At 39.7% G+C, this 12,203-nt stretch overlaps 1 protein-coding gene across 2 annotated transcripts in view; it reads right to left on the reverse strand.

Annotated features, from left to right (window-relative positions):
* Window positions 1–6,493: 6,493 nt before the first annotated feature.
* The window catches only part of LOC122482025 (histone-lysine N-methyltransferase SETDB2-like), a 90,115-nt gene continuing 84,405 nt past the window's right edge, over window positions 6,494–12,203 (reverse strand). For both annotated transcript variants that reach the window (XM_043578464.1, XM_043578462.1), the window contains 5 exons: window positions 11,819–11,874; window positions 11,098–11,164; window positions 10,310–10,450; window positions 9,236–9,307; window positions 6,494–7,304 (listed from right to left, as the gene is read on the reverse strand). In XM_043578464.1, coding sequence (XP_043434399.1) covers window positions 7,123–7,304; window positions 9,236–9,307; window positions 10,310–10,450; window positions 11,098–11,164; window positions 11,819–11,874 — 518 coding nt within the window. In that variant the 3' untranslated portion in view covers window positions 6,494–7,122. The remainder of the gene's footprint in view (window positions 7,305–9,235; window positions 9,308–10,309; window positions 10,451–11,097; window positions 11,165–11,818; window positions 11,875–12,203) is intronic.

The raw sequence follows: 12,203 nt of genomic DNA on the forward strand, positions 1-12,203 counted from the left end.
TGCCAGTCACAGAAGGACAAATACTGCATGATCCCACCCACACAAGGTAACTAACATAGTCAAATTCACAGAGACAGAAAGCAGAATGCTAGTTGCCAGAGGTTGGAGGTGGGAGAGAGGGCTTAGGAGCTAATGTTTAATGGATACAGTTTAATGGATACAGTTTCAGTTTTGCAAAATATAAAGAATTATGGAGATGGATGGTGGTGGTGACAACAGTGTTGAATGTATGTAATGCACTGAACTGCACACGTAAAGGTGGTTAGCTTGATAAATTTCATGTTCTATATATTTTTCCACCATTAAAAAAAATTGGTACTATGATTCTTAGCAGGTATCAGTCTGAAAACAGGTACCACAGTGAACAGGTCACCTGTTTCTCAGTTGTATCCCCTACTCCCATAGAAATCTTTTGGTTTTGGGGCACCTGGGTGGCTCAGTCGGTTGAGCATCCAACTTCGGCTCAGGTCATGATCTCACAGCTTGTGAGTTTGAGCCCCGGGTCGGGCTCTGTGCTGACAGCTCGGAGCCTGGAGCCTGCTCGGATTCTGTGTCTCCCTCTCTCTCTGCCCCTAACCTACTCACATTCTGTCTCTGTCTCTCTCTCTCTCTCAAAAATAAACATTAAGAAAAAAATTAAAAAAAAAATCTTTTGGTTTTATTCCTACTGAAAGATAATACGATTGAACTGTCACAGCAGAAAAATGCATCTGGATCCTTGTACGTATAAATGAAGGGAAGGACAGTCCCTATCCTCAAGGAACGTGTAAGTTATTAGGAGAGAGGAGAGAGAAGTTGAGGAATTAATGTAAAAACATATTTATTTTTTTTTTTTTATTTTGGGGACAGAGAGAGACAGAGCTTGAACGGGGGAGGGGCAGAGAGAGGGGGAGACACAGAATCGGAAACAGGCTCCAGGCTCCGAGCCATCAGCCCAGAGCCTGACGCGGGGCTCGAACTCCCGGACCGCGAGATCGTGACCTGGCTGAAGTCGGACGCTTAACTGACTGCGCCACCCAGGCGCCCCCGTAAAAACATATTTATAAACAACTTTTCACAATAGGTGGTGCAAGAAAACTTGATAGCTTATTGTGAGAAATAGATGCTCTGAAGATAATGTCCTTCTCACTCATTCCAAAACAGCAGGTAAGTGGCATAAGCAAAGGCTTAGAGGTGGTGGCTGATAAGCCTTCCAGAACTTACCATTAGCAAGTTTGGTTAGAATGGAGAACATAAGCCAGGGCCCATTAGGGGAAACGTGGGCAAGGCGAGGGTGTGTGTGTGTGTGTGTGTGTGTGTGTGTGTGTTTGAGAACGTTTGTTTCCCATGGTGCCAGACATTATGCCCTATGCTTCACGTATTTTCTTCTTTAGTGTCCACGTTTTGTACCATAAGGCATAAGGTAGGTAGAGTTAAGCTCAGACAGATTAAGTAATTTGATTGAAGTTTTTCGGTAGTGAATGACATAGCACAAGTACAAACCCAGGTTTAATAGTTTGCCTAATATTTGCTTACTTAGTGACTGTCAAACACATGTTGCTCCATTGTGCCAAGTTGCCTCGCATGGTAGGAATGACAGATTAAATTTGAAGGTAAAGTGGGGGACAAAGGTTTTCTCTTAAGTAAAGATCATGACATCAAAACTCAGATAAGCTTTGCTATGGGATATAATAGCAGGAGAGGAAGTTACAGTCGTCACCTGGACCAGGAGAAGTCTTTGTTCAGTGCATCTGGACGGAGTCTTCTGTAGTTTTTTTTTTATATTCAGAATTCTTATTTATTGTGGTAAAACATAAATGAATTTACCATTTTAACCATTTATTTTTTATTTTAGAGCACGTTCAAGGAGAGGGACAGAGGGAAAGAGAGAGAATCTCAAGCAGGTTCCACATTCAGCATGGAGCCAGATACTGGCTCTGATCCCACAACCTGGGATCATGACCTAAGCTGAAATCAAGAGTCGGATGCTCAACTGACTGAGCCAACCAGGTGCCCCCCTTGTAACCATTTTTAAGTGTACAATTCAGTGGTTTTAAAAATTGAAGCATAGTTGGGGTGCCTGGGTGGTTCGGTTGAGCATCTGACTTTGGCTCAAGTCATGATCTCATGGTCTGTGAGTTTGGGGCCCATGTCAGGCTCTGTGCTGACAGCTCAGTGCCTGGAGCCTGCTGCGGATTCTGTGTCTCCCTCTCCCTTTGCCCCTCTCCCACTCATGCTCTGTCTCTCTCTGTCTCTCAAAAATGAATAAATATTAAAAAAATTAAAAATTGAAGTATAATTGGCATATATCAGGTTTTCAGTAGGTAATTTGATAATTATGTACATTATGAAATGCTTACCATGGTAAGTGTATTTACCATCCCTTATCACACAGTTAATACAGTACTACTGACCGTATTTCCTATACTGTACTCTTCATCCCCATACTTAATTATTTTATAACTGGAAGTTTATACCTCTTAATCCTTGTCACCTATTTTGCCTGTCTCCTTGCCCCCCTCCTCTCTGGCAGTCATCCTATATTGAGTTTGTTTCTCTTTTCTGTTGTTTGTTCATTTGTTCTGTTTTTTAGATTGTTTACATAAGTGTAGTCATACGATGTCTTACTCTGACTTACTTCGCTTAGCATAATACCTCTAGTTCCATCCACATAGTTGCTAATGGCAAGATTTCATTCTTTTTTGATGGCCAAGTAATACTCCATTGTATATATACACCACATCTTCTTTATCCATTCATCCATCAATGGACAGTTGGGGCTCTTTCCATATTTTGACTATTGTCAATAGTGCTGCTATAAACATTGGGGTGCCTGTGTCCCCTTCGAAACAGCATACCTGTATCCCTTGGATAAATACCTAATTGCTGGGTAATAGGGTAGTTCTATTTTTAATTTTTTAAGGAACCTCCATACTGTTTTCCAGAATGGCTGCACCAGCTTGTGTTCCCACCAATGATGCAAAAGAGATCCTCTTTCTCCTCATCCTCGCCAACATCTGTTGTTGCCTGAGTTGTTTATTTTAGCCATTCTGACTGGTGTGTTGAGTCTTCTTTTTTTCTTGATGAGTCTGGCTAAAAGTTTATCAGTTTGGTTTGTCTTTTCAAAGAACCAGCTCTTAGTCTCATTGAACTTTTTTTTTTTTTTTGGTCTCTATTTCATTTATTTCTTCTCTGATCTTTATTATTTTCTTCCTTCTGCTAAGTTTTGGCTTTGTTCTCCTTTTGCTAGTTCCATTATGTGTAAAGTTAAATTGTTGATTTTCCTTGTTTCTTGAGGTAGACCTATATTGCTGTAAACTTCCCTCTTAGAATTGCTTTTTCTGTGTCCCAAAGATTTTGGATTACCATGTTTCCATTTTCATTTGCCTCCAGGTATTTTTTCTCTTCGATTTTTTTTTTTGTTGATACATTGTTTAGTAACATGTTATTTAGCTGCCACATGTTTGTGTTTCTTCCACTTGTCTTGTAATTGATTTCTAGTCTCGTAAGGTTGGATATAATTTGTGATACATCCTTGGTATAATTTCACTTGATACTTCACTTGATATGATTTCAGTCTTATTAAATTTATGAAGGCTTTTTTGTGACCTGTCATGTGCTCTGTCCTGGAAAATGTTCCATGTGCACTGGAATATGTATTCTGCAGTTTTAAATGGAATGTTATATATATGTCTGTTAAGTCCATCTGGTCTCATGTATCATTCAGATCCACTATTTCCTTACTGATTTTCTGTCTCAATGAGCAAGGTATCCATTGGTATAGGTGGGGTGTTAAAGTCCCCTACAGTTATTGTATTGCAGTCAGCTTTTTCCTTTATGTCTGTTAGTATTTGCTTTATATATTCAGGTGTTTTTATGTTAGGTATATAAATACTTAAAATTGTTATATCCTCTTATGAGAGTGATCCCTTTATCCTTATGTAATGACCTTTTTGTCTCTTGTTACAGTCTTTGCTTTAAAGTCTATTTTATGTGAGGTGGCTTGGTGGAGCACTTGGGTGGCTGTCACTTAAGGATCCAACTCTTGATTTTGGCTCACATCATGATGTCACTGTTGTGAGATTGATCCCCGCACTGGGCTCCATACTGAGTGTGGAGCTTGCTTGGGATTCTCTCTTTCCCTCTGTCTCGGCCCCTTCCCTGCTTATATGAGTATTGCTACCCCAGCCTTTTTACTTTCATTTGCAAGATAAATATTTTTTCATCCCTTCACCTTCAGTCTGTATGTGTCTTTAGGTCTGAAGTGAGTCTCTTGTAGGCAGCATATAGATGGGTCTTTTTTTTTTTTTTTTTTTTTTAATCCATTCATTCACTCTTTTGATTGGAGCATTTAGTCTATTTACATTTAATTATTGATGGGTATGTACTCCTTGCCATTTTGTTAATTGTTCTCTAGTTGTTTTTGTAGTTCTGTTTCTTTCTTCTTCTCTTGTTCTTTTCCCATGTGGTTTGATGACTTTCTTTAGTGTCATGCTTGGATTCCAATCTTTTGTGTGGAATTCTTGTGTGATTCCAATTTTTTGTGTATTTATTATAGGTTTTTGATTTGTGGTTACCCCAGGGGTTCTCATGTAACATCCCATGTGTTTAGCAGTCTATACTGAGTTGATGGTCAGTTCAGACACACAACGGCACTAAATTTTTACTGCCTCTTCCATGTTTTATGTATATGATGTCCTATTTCACATGTTTTTATTTTGTGTTACCCCTTGGCCAATTTTTACTAGTTATGTAAGTGAACAACACACTGCTGGATGTGGCAGTGCAGGTGTGTGTGGGGTAGATGGGTTGGATGGATAGGTTCCTCAGGAGAACGTAGGGGCAGGGTACATGGTGATGGCAAGGTAGATGGAGAGTGTCAGAACTGACTCCTGAAAGCCTCTGGCTGTCTAGGGCTGGGGAATGCAAGGAAAACACCAGCAAACACTTCTGTTCCTGGAGAACAAACGAATTCTGCAGATCCCTGCCCCTCTGGCACATATCCTAAAGTCAGTCACTAAATCATTAGCTGTATCCCAGGCATTTTCCAGACCACTGAATCTGTGCAGTGTCTTAGGTCGTCATTCAGTGTGCTGGCCGTTTAAGGGCAGAGACTCCATTTCCTATAGCTCTCTGGCTCTCCCCAAGTTAAGCCCCGTTGGTTTTTAAAGCTCCCAGAATTCAGCCCTGCTGATTTTCAAAGAGGAACCTGCCTTTACAGTGTGGATCCCCAGGGTGGGGGGTGCCCAATTTAGGGCCTGGGACCCCTGCTCCTTTGTGCCTAAGATGTCCCTACTATTTAGTGGGTAGTCATACCAGGGGTGTGGCTACTGATTGTGTCTCTGCCCCTCCTCCCCTTTTTTCTTTAATTTTTATTGATTTATTCTGAGAGTGTGTGTGTGTGTATGCGAGTAGGGGAGGGACAGAGAGAGGAGAGCGAGAATCCCAAGCAGGCTCCATACTGTCAATGTGGAGCCCGACACGGGGCTTGAACTTAGGAACTGTGAGATCTTGACCTGAGCGCAAATCAAGAGTCACTTAACTGACTGAGCCAGGCAAGCACCCCTCCTCCTACCCTTTTCGATGTAGCCGCCTCTCTAGGTCTGTCGGTGGAAGACCTGTTCTGCCAGTCTTCAGGTTGTTTTCACAGAGAGTTGTAGTACATATGCTTGTTGCCTTGGTGTGTCCCTGGGAGGTGAGCTCAGGATCTTTCCTAATCTGCTATCTTCCTTGACTCCCTCCTGTAGTTTCTTAAATGCTTGGGTGATTCTGATGTGCAGCTGAATTTAAAAGCCACTAGATTTAGATTTTTGTCACTCAGGTAATTATGAATTCAGCTAGGGTTGCCCTTAAAACAGGAATGGACATGTACTTTTCACCTATATCCTATTCTTCATTCAGTGGATATTTTTTGAGTACTTAAAACGTGTGAAACACCATGCTGGGGACTTGGATCAAACTCATTTTGCAATGTGGCATTGTGTATCAGAGTAGTGTGGTAAAAAGAAATATGAATGTCAGGTTTTCAGGGATCAGATTTGGTGCATAAAAATCCAAATTGTATTGTCAGAGAAAAGTCTTAGTGATTGTTTTTCATTCTTGTGTATTCCCACTGATGTTCTTTTGTAGTCATTTTAAATTGAAATACTTATTTTAAAGATGATATACGCCCATGTAGTGACTGCAGCCAAAAAGAAATTTAAAAAGCAGGCTTTGTCGGGTCACCTGTGTGATTGTCAGTGAAGCGTCTGATTCTTGATTTTGGCTCAGGTCATGATCTCACGGTTCGTGAGTGTGAGCTCCACTTCTGGCTCTGTGCTGACAGCGTGGAGCTTGCTAGAGATTCTGTCTCATTCTTTCTCTGCCCCTCCCTTGCACGCGCACTCTCTCAAATAAACAAACTTTAAAAACCCAAAAATAAAAAGCAGACTTTGTGATGACAGGTAAATTTGGGACAAGTGGAGTAAAATATTCAAATTTACTTTATCTGAGTCGTTATGAGCTGGAACTGGTCTCAAAGGATAATAACAGTTTATGCATTTATTGAGCGTCATAGGTGCTGGGAATGTGTCGAGAGCAAATCACAGGAATAGTGAGATTTTGCCCTCAGAATTTATACCCTCATGGTGGGATGTGAGATACAATGGGTTACCTTGGGAAGTGATCTCAGAGGGAAGAAGGGGTAGAACTGGTGTAATGAGATCTGCAGGCAGAACAGGCAGAGAAAGGAAACAGAGTAGTTAAGGCTTCACAGCAGGACAAGCAAAGGCCCTGGGGGGAGCCTTTACTTCCAGGAGCATCTTGTATGTTATTGAAGTCAACTTAGATCACTGGAGTGGGGGAAGCACGGGAGGCAATGCACCAGCATGAAGCCACCATCGGACTTTCAGGGCAGAGGGTGGGAGAGATGGGAGGTATAATCTAATTTACTCAAGTAGAATCTGAGAAACATTTTGTTGGAGAACAGAAGTGAGATGGTAAGAGGGAGGCAGTAAATACCCAGTCAGGCATGAAATGTAGGAACAGGTAAGAGTTGATGAGGATTGAAGTTTGAGGACCAGAGAGACCTGAGAGGCGTAGGTCTAAAGATGTGTGGCTTCCACAGGTTAGATCTTCTGTTCGCAGCCTGCTTGCGGCTGAGCCTCATTCCTGGCCCAGGAAATAGTAATCCTTAGAAGACCCGGAAGATACTGAAGTAGAACTTGACCTAAGTTCTCTATCTTCTTGAAGAGACCGCAAGGTTTTTTTTAAGTCCTGAAGTCCTTCAATCTCTTCCTTCAGTTGCTTCTGCCTTTCTTCACATTGATCAATTTTATTCTCTATTGCTGTGATAAGAAATGAAATGATTTCAGGTTGGTAGTTTTATAAATAATGGACTATTTCTAGCCCCTTTTACATGCAAGTGCACAGTAGTACACAGTGCTGTGCAGAGGGCCTGGTTCTTATATGCCTTTTCTTCCTCTTCTAATTCAGGATAGAATTCTAGTATTTATCACATACAGCTGGTCAGTACATCTTTAGAGCTTGACTCCCTATTGTATATCTTTGAGAACTCAAAAGCAGAGACTGTAGGGGCGCCTGGGTGGCGCAGTCGGTTAAGCGTCCGACTTCAGCCAGGTCATGAACTCGCGGTCCGTGAGTTCGAGCCCCACGTCAGGCTCTGGGCTGATGGCTCAGAGCCTGGAGCCTGTTTCCGATTCTGTGTCTCCCTCTCTCTCTGCCCCTCCCCCGTTCATGCTCTGTCTCTCTCTGTCCCCAAAATAAATAAACGTTGAAAAAAAATTAAAAAAAAAAAAAAAAAAAAGCAGAGACTGTATTATCTTCATGCTACACTCTATCTGTTAAGTGGAGAGAGCATGTGTGTAGAATAGCAAGGTTAAGGGCAAATCATTTATAAAATTGCATCCAATTTTTAATGTTATGTAAAAGCTTTTGATTTTATTTAGGAATAGGAAGGCTTTTGTGGAAACAGGCTCTGTAAATAACAATATTACTCAGGGACAGTGTCATTTTTTGAAAACTTATAAGTTGAAGCATATTAAAACGCACACATACATAATCTTTCTCTAGAATACCTGTAGTTAACTTTTGTGAACATTAGAAAGGCTAAATTAAGCAAGATGAGATGTCAAAAGTTAGGCCTTTTAAGTTCTAATGCAATTCCAAATAATGCCTCCTCTTGGTGACCCACACCTCCCAAATACTACACTGTAATGTGTATACTCTCAACCTATGCAAGTAGTGACAGGTGCTAGAAATGTAACTTTTATATGAAAGTCTCCTACAAAATTAGGCTTAAAAAATTTTTTTAAAGGCTGCTTTAAAAAATATATGGATACTCACATTAGCAGTATGCATTCTCAAGAGACTATTAAAGGATATGCTGGTTTTTCTGATTAAAAATGTAATACAGAATTTGAATGGAGTGTAGGGCACAGTGTACAACTTTAGGGGGAGCTATTTACACCAAATTCTGTGTGTCTCCCACTCTGGCCAGGATGTGCAGTGCCCAGCCTGTCCAGCTGTGTGGGGCAGCTTGAGAGAGAGGTTGATCAGACTCATCAGTAAGTGGAAATTTAGTCAGTTTTGAAAGCATGTTAATGGTACAAGGACCTACTCAGTAAATGGTTGATGTATTATTAACATACAATGTCGTATCAGTTTCAGGTATACAATATAATGATTCAATAAAACCTTTCTGTAAAATAGCAACCATTTAAGTCTCTGCCCCCTCCAGGCTTTCTTCTTTTTCAAAAGTTTCTTGATTTTTTTCTTGCTCATCTTTTTTAAAACTTGAGAATAAATGAATCACAACCCTCCTTCCCTAATACCGAGAGAATTAAAATTTGTACACATTAAGTCCAGGGAGGGAGTCAAGCAACCATGGAGTTTATCACAGCCTTGCTGCCTCACCAGTTCCTGCTGAGTCCTGAATAAGGGGACCGAATACCTCCCATTTTGCAATCATTTAAAAAAGTAGAAACAAAAAATGGAGTTTTTACTGATTACTAAGATACTGTGTATATGTGGAAAATGTAATGTGGCACTGTCCAGCCACTTACAGAGAACGACGGTTTCCATTGGGGTGCACTTTTTCTGTTGTGTGTGTGAGTGAGGGGTCATAATGCTTTGCAATGGACTTTTTCATTTAATAAGACAAAATTCTTCTGAAATAGGATTTTTATCTGCTGCATAGTAGTATATTACTTTAATATATATATTTATAAACTGTGCTGCTCAGTTATAACTCACGTACCTGTTTGAAAATTTACAAATGTGTCTTCAAACAATCTACTGTCAAAAAGTGAAGTCCCAATTTCTTCATAGTCTGTAGGGAGAAAAACATTTTCAGTTTTAATTTAAATAATTTATGTAGGCAGAAACACCTTACAAAGTAACCCCAAATAAGGAAAAGTAACCAGAGCAGCCAAGCACGGGGAACTGTGGTATCTGTCAGAATCAGACAGCTGAAGCAGCAGTATCCCCTGGGGACGTGTTAGAAATGCAAATTCGTGGCTGGGTGAGGCCCAGGTACGTGTTTTAACAAGCCCTGCAGGGATTCTGAGAGGCAAGTTCAAGTTTGAGAAGTGCTTGGTCTAAAGTAAAGAAATGAATGAAAGAATGTCATGAGTGAGCTTTTGGAAATGTCTTCATAATTTCACTTTTTGATTTTGTCGTGTTGAAAATAATCCCTCTCAGATAATCATATACTTTACATTGTTGCCTAGAGTCTAGACTTGTTGAGCTTTTCCTTGTAAGATAACTCCATTTATCATGAAGTTTAGAAGCTCACGGTGTAGGTTCTAAGAAGGCAAAGTGGCTATACACTGCATATACAAATGGAACTTTGGCTTCCCAGACAGCTTTTTTACAAAAGGTCACATTTAACTAAATGAAACATCAAAGCCTTACTTTTCCTTCAGTGAATTTTAACATTATAAACAGAGATGTAAGGAATAGAATTTGAGTCAAATCAAAACTAAATGCCATTTTCAGATGTTGGCAACAAGTTGTTGGCTGTATGACTGCGTGTGGTTCTGAACATACCTATCCCATTGGGGGTCACTCTCAGCTACGCACTTCTGGAAAGTACATCGAAACTTTCAGGGCATTAGGGTTCTTTTGACTGCATTAAGTTTCTGAATTACCCACATCCTACTGATTTATTATAAACAGGATCTCTAGAGATCTCAAGCATTGAATTGTATCAAAGAATGAGATAAGGCAAAGAAAAAGAAACCACACAGAAAGAAAAGGTGCACTTTTTGTTTTGTTTTACAAGTAGGTTTGTGAGAAGCCTCTACATGTAGAAATGTTGCTATTTCAATACCTGATTCGGAAGCAGTCTCATCCATGAGTCTTTCTTGAATCAAATGAAGTTTGTCTAATATTTCTTCAAATAAATCATCAAGAAGCCCCACTCTCTTACATTTCTTAAGGAAATCAATTTTCACACTTGATCCAATTGCATCTAAAAATAAGAAACACATTTTAGAAGGAAATGGTCCCAGGGCTGCTATCATCAATCCCTATGTGGTCACTTCTGCAGACCTTGCCTAGTGATGGAGGAGCACAATTAGTAAGATAATAAATACAGCACCTTTGTCTTTTAATTGTAATTTTCACCATGCCTCATTTTTTTCCCTAGCTGAAACAATGAATGTTACAACTAATTCTATGAATCAAGAGGATTTTCTAAAATTTAGTTTCAAATCTTTGATAGCCTCCTGTCATTTTTTTTTTTTCTGTCACAATTATTGTGTGTCATGATAGAATGTCTATGTTTCCTTGACAGAAACCTGTAATTACTGGCTTCAGCTTCCTGGGGGGAGTGGAGGGTACAGTGCAAGGGGCAGCATGTCACTGGATTCTGAGCTCAGGTAACCCTGGCTTCTAGATCGGGAAGTATATCCTTTCTTAGTACAAAGAACAATGGACCATCCCTACCTAAAATTACTTTGATCTGCTGGCCTTATGATAGAGTGGACGGCTACGATAAAAGGTTCCTATTCTAACAATTACCACAAGTCCAGAAGAATAAAGTGGGATACCAATTTTGAAATAAATGAGTCTTCATTGTTATTGTAAGTCATATTTGTTACAAAATTTATAGCAAACCTGTGTGTCTGCTCTCCTCTCCCTTCATTTCTTGTATGAATCTATTGAGTGTCATTGTTTCAGATGGCTAGAGGGAGAGAAGAATCAAGATTACACTTACTGTTGGCATTTAATGTTGCATAAAATGAAAACCAATGTTTTGTTGCATGTAATTCATCAATATGCCCATGGTGAAAATCATGCCCCATATTCATTGATAGTTTACATGTAAACATCAAATGTATTTTTGTATAACAAAACATCAAGAGTTGTGACTAGCTCCTGTTGTATAAACAGCAAGAGGTGAAAGGTTGCTAACTCATATGAGCTGATACATAAAAAACTTTCAAGTTCCCAAAATACTTCATACACTTTACACATAATAGTAATGCAGAAAATTATGAGTTATAAGTTAGGTCAAGTGTGGATCATGCAACTGAGAAATACTTGGCTAGGTAAGGATGCTTTGCTGCACCTTGCCCACATTAAGACCATAAGTGCACAGTGCACTTAGACGCTCTCACTGATGTGGTCCCAGGGCATGTGTTACAGGAGCCATGGGACCTGTCACCTCCTGCAGGTCATGTGCTAGGATACCCAAGACACAGCCAACTTTTCTTTTACATTCACCTTATGTTTCTAGTACCATATCACCTGATATGTAGAACTTCTGTTTAGAACTGTTAAAATAAGGACTTTGTGTAAAGAAACTGAAAGCTATAATAAAATGATGTCAAATTACCTGTACAGGAACGCCTGTTGAGAGGCGTTTCTTTCTTCCTCTTTTTCTTTTCAGTCCTGAAAAATCAGTTGAAAATATGAATCATGTAGAAACCAGAATCCATAAAGGAAAAGATAGATGCTTGACTACATAAAATATAAAACTGTATGCTAAAAGTTACTACAAAGTCGAAAGATATGGTGGACTTAGACTAAATGTTTGCAACACATGATAAAGTACCAATTTTTAAAATCTAAATATAAATCAATATAAAAAAGAAAAATGGGCAAAGGGGGGGACCCTCTAGGAAGAGTTCATTAAAGAGAAAGACTGGATCACAGGAAAACAAATATAATTGATGAAAAGATAGGGGGATACATTCACCTTTACTCCTAAGTGAAGACAT

This window comes from Prionailurus bengalensis, chromosome A1 (genome assembly GCF_016509475.1).
Source record: "Prionailurus bengalensis isolate Pbe53 chromosome A1, Fcat_Pben_1.1_paternal_pri, whole genome shotgun sequence".
Classification (NCBI taxonomy): domain Eukaryota; kingdom Metazoa; phylum Chordata; class Mammalia; order Carnivora; family Felidae; genus Prionailurus; species Prionailurus bengalensis.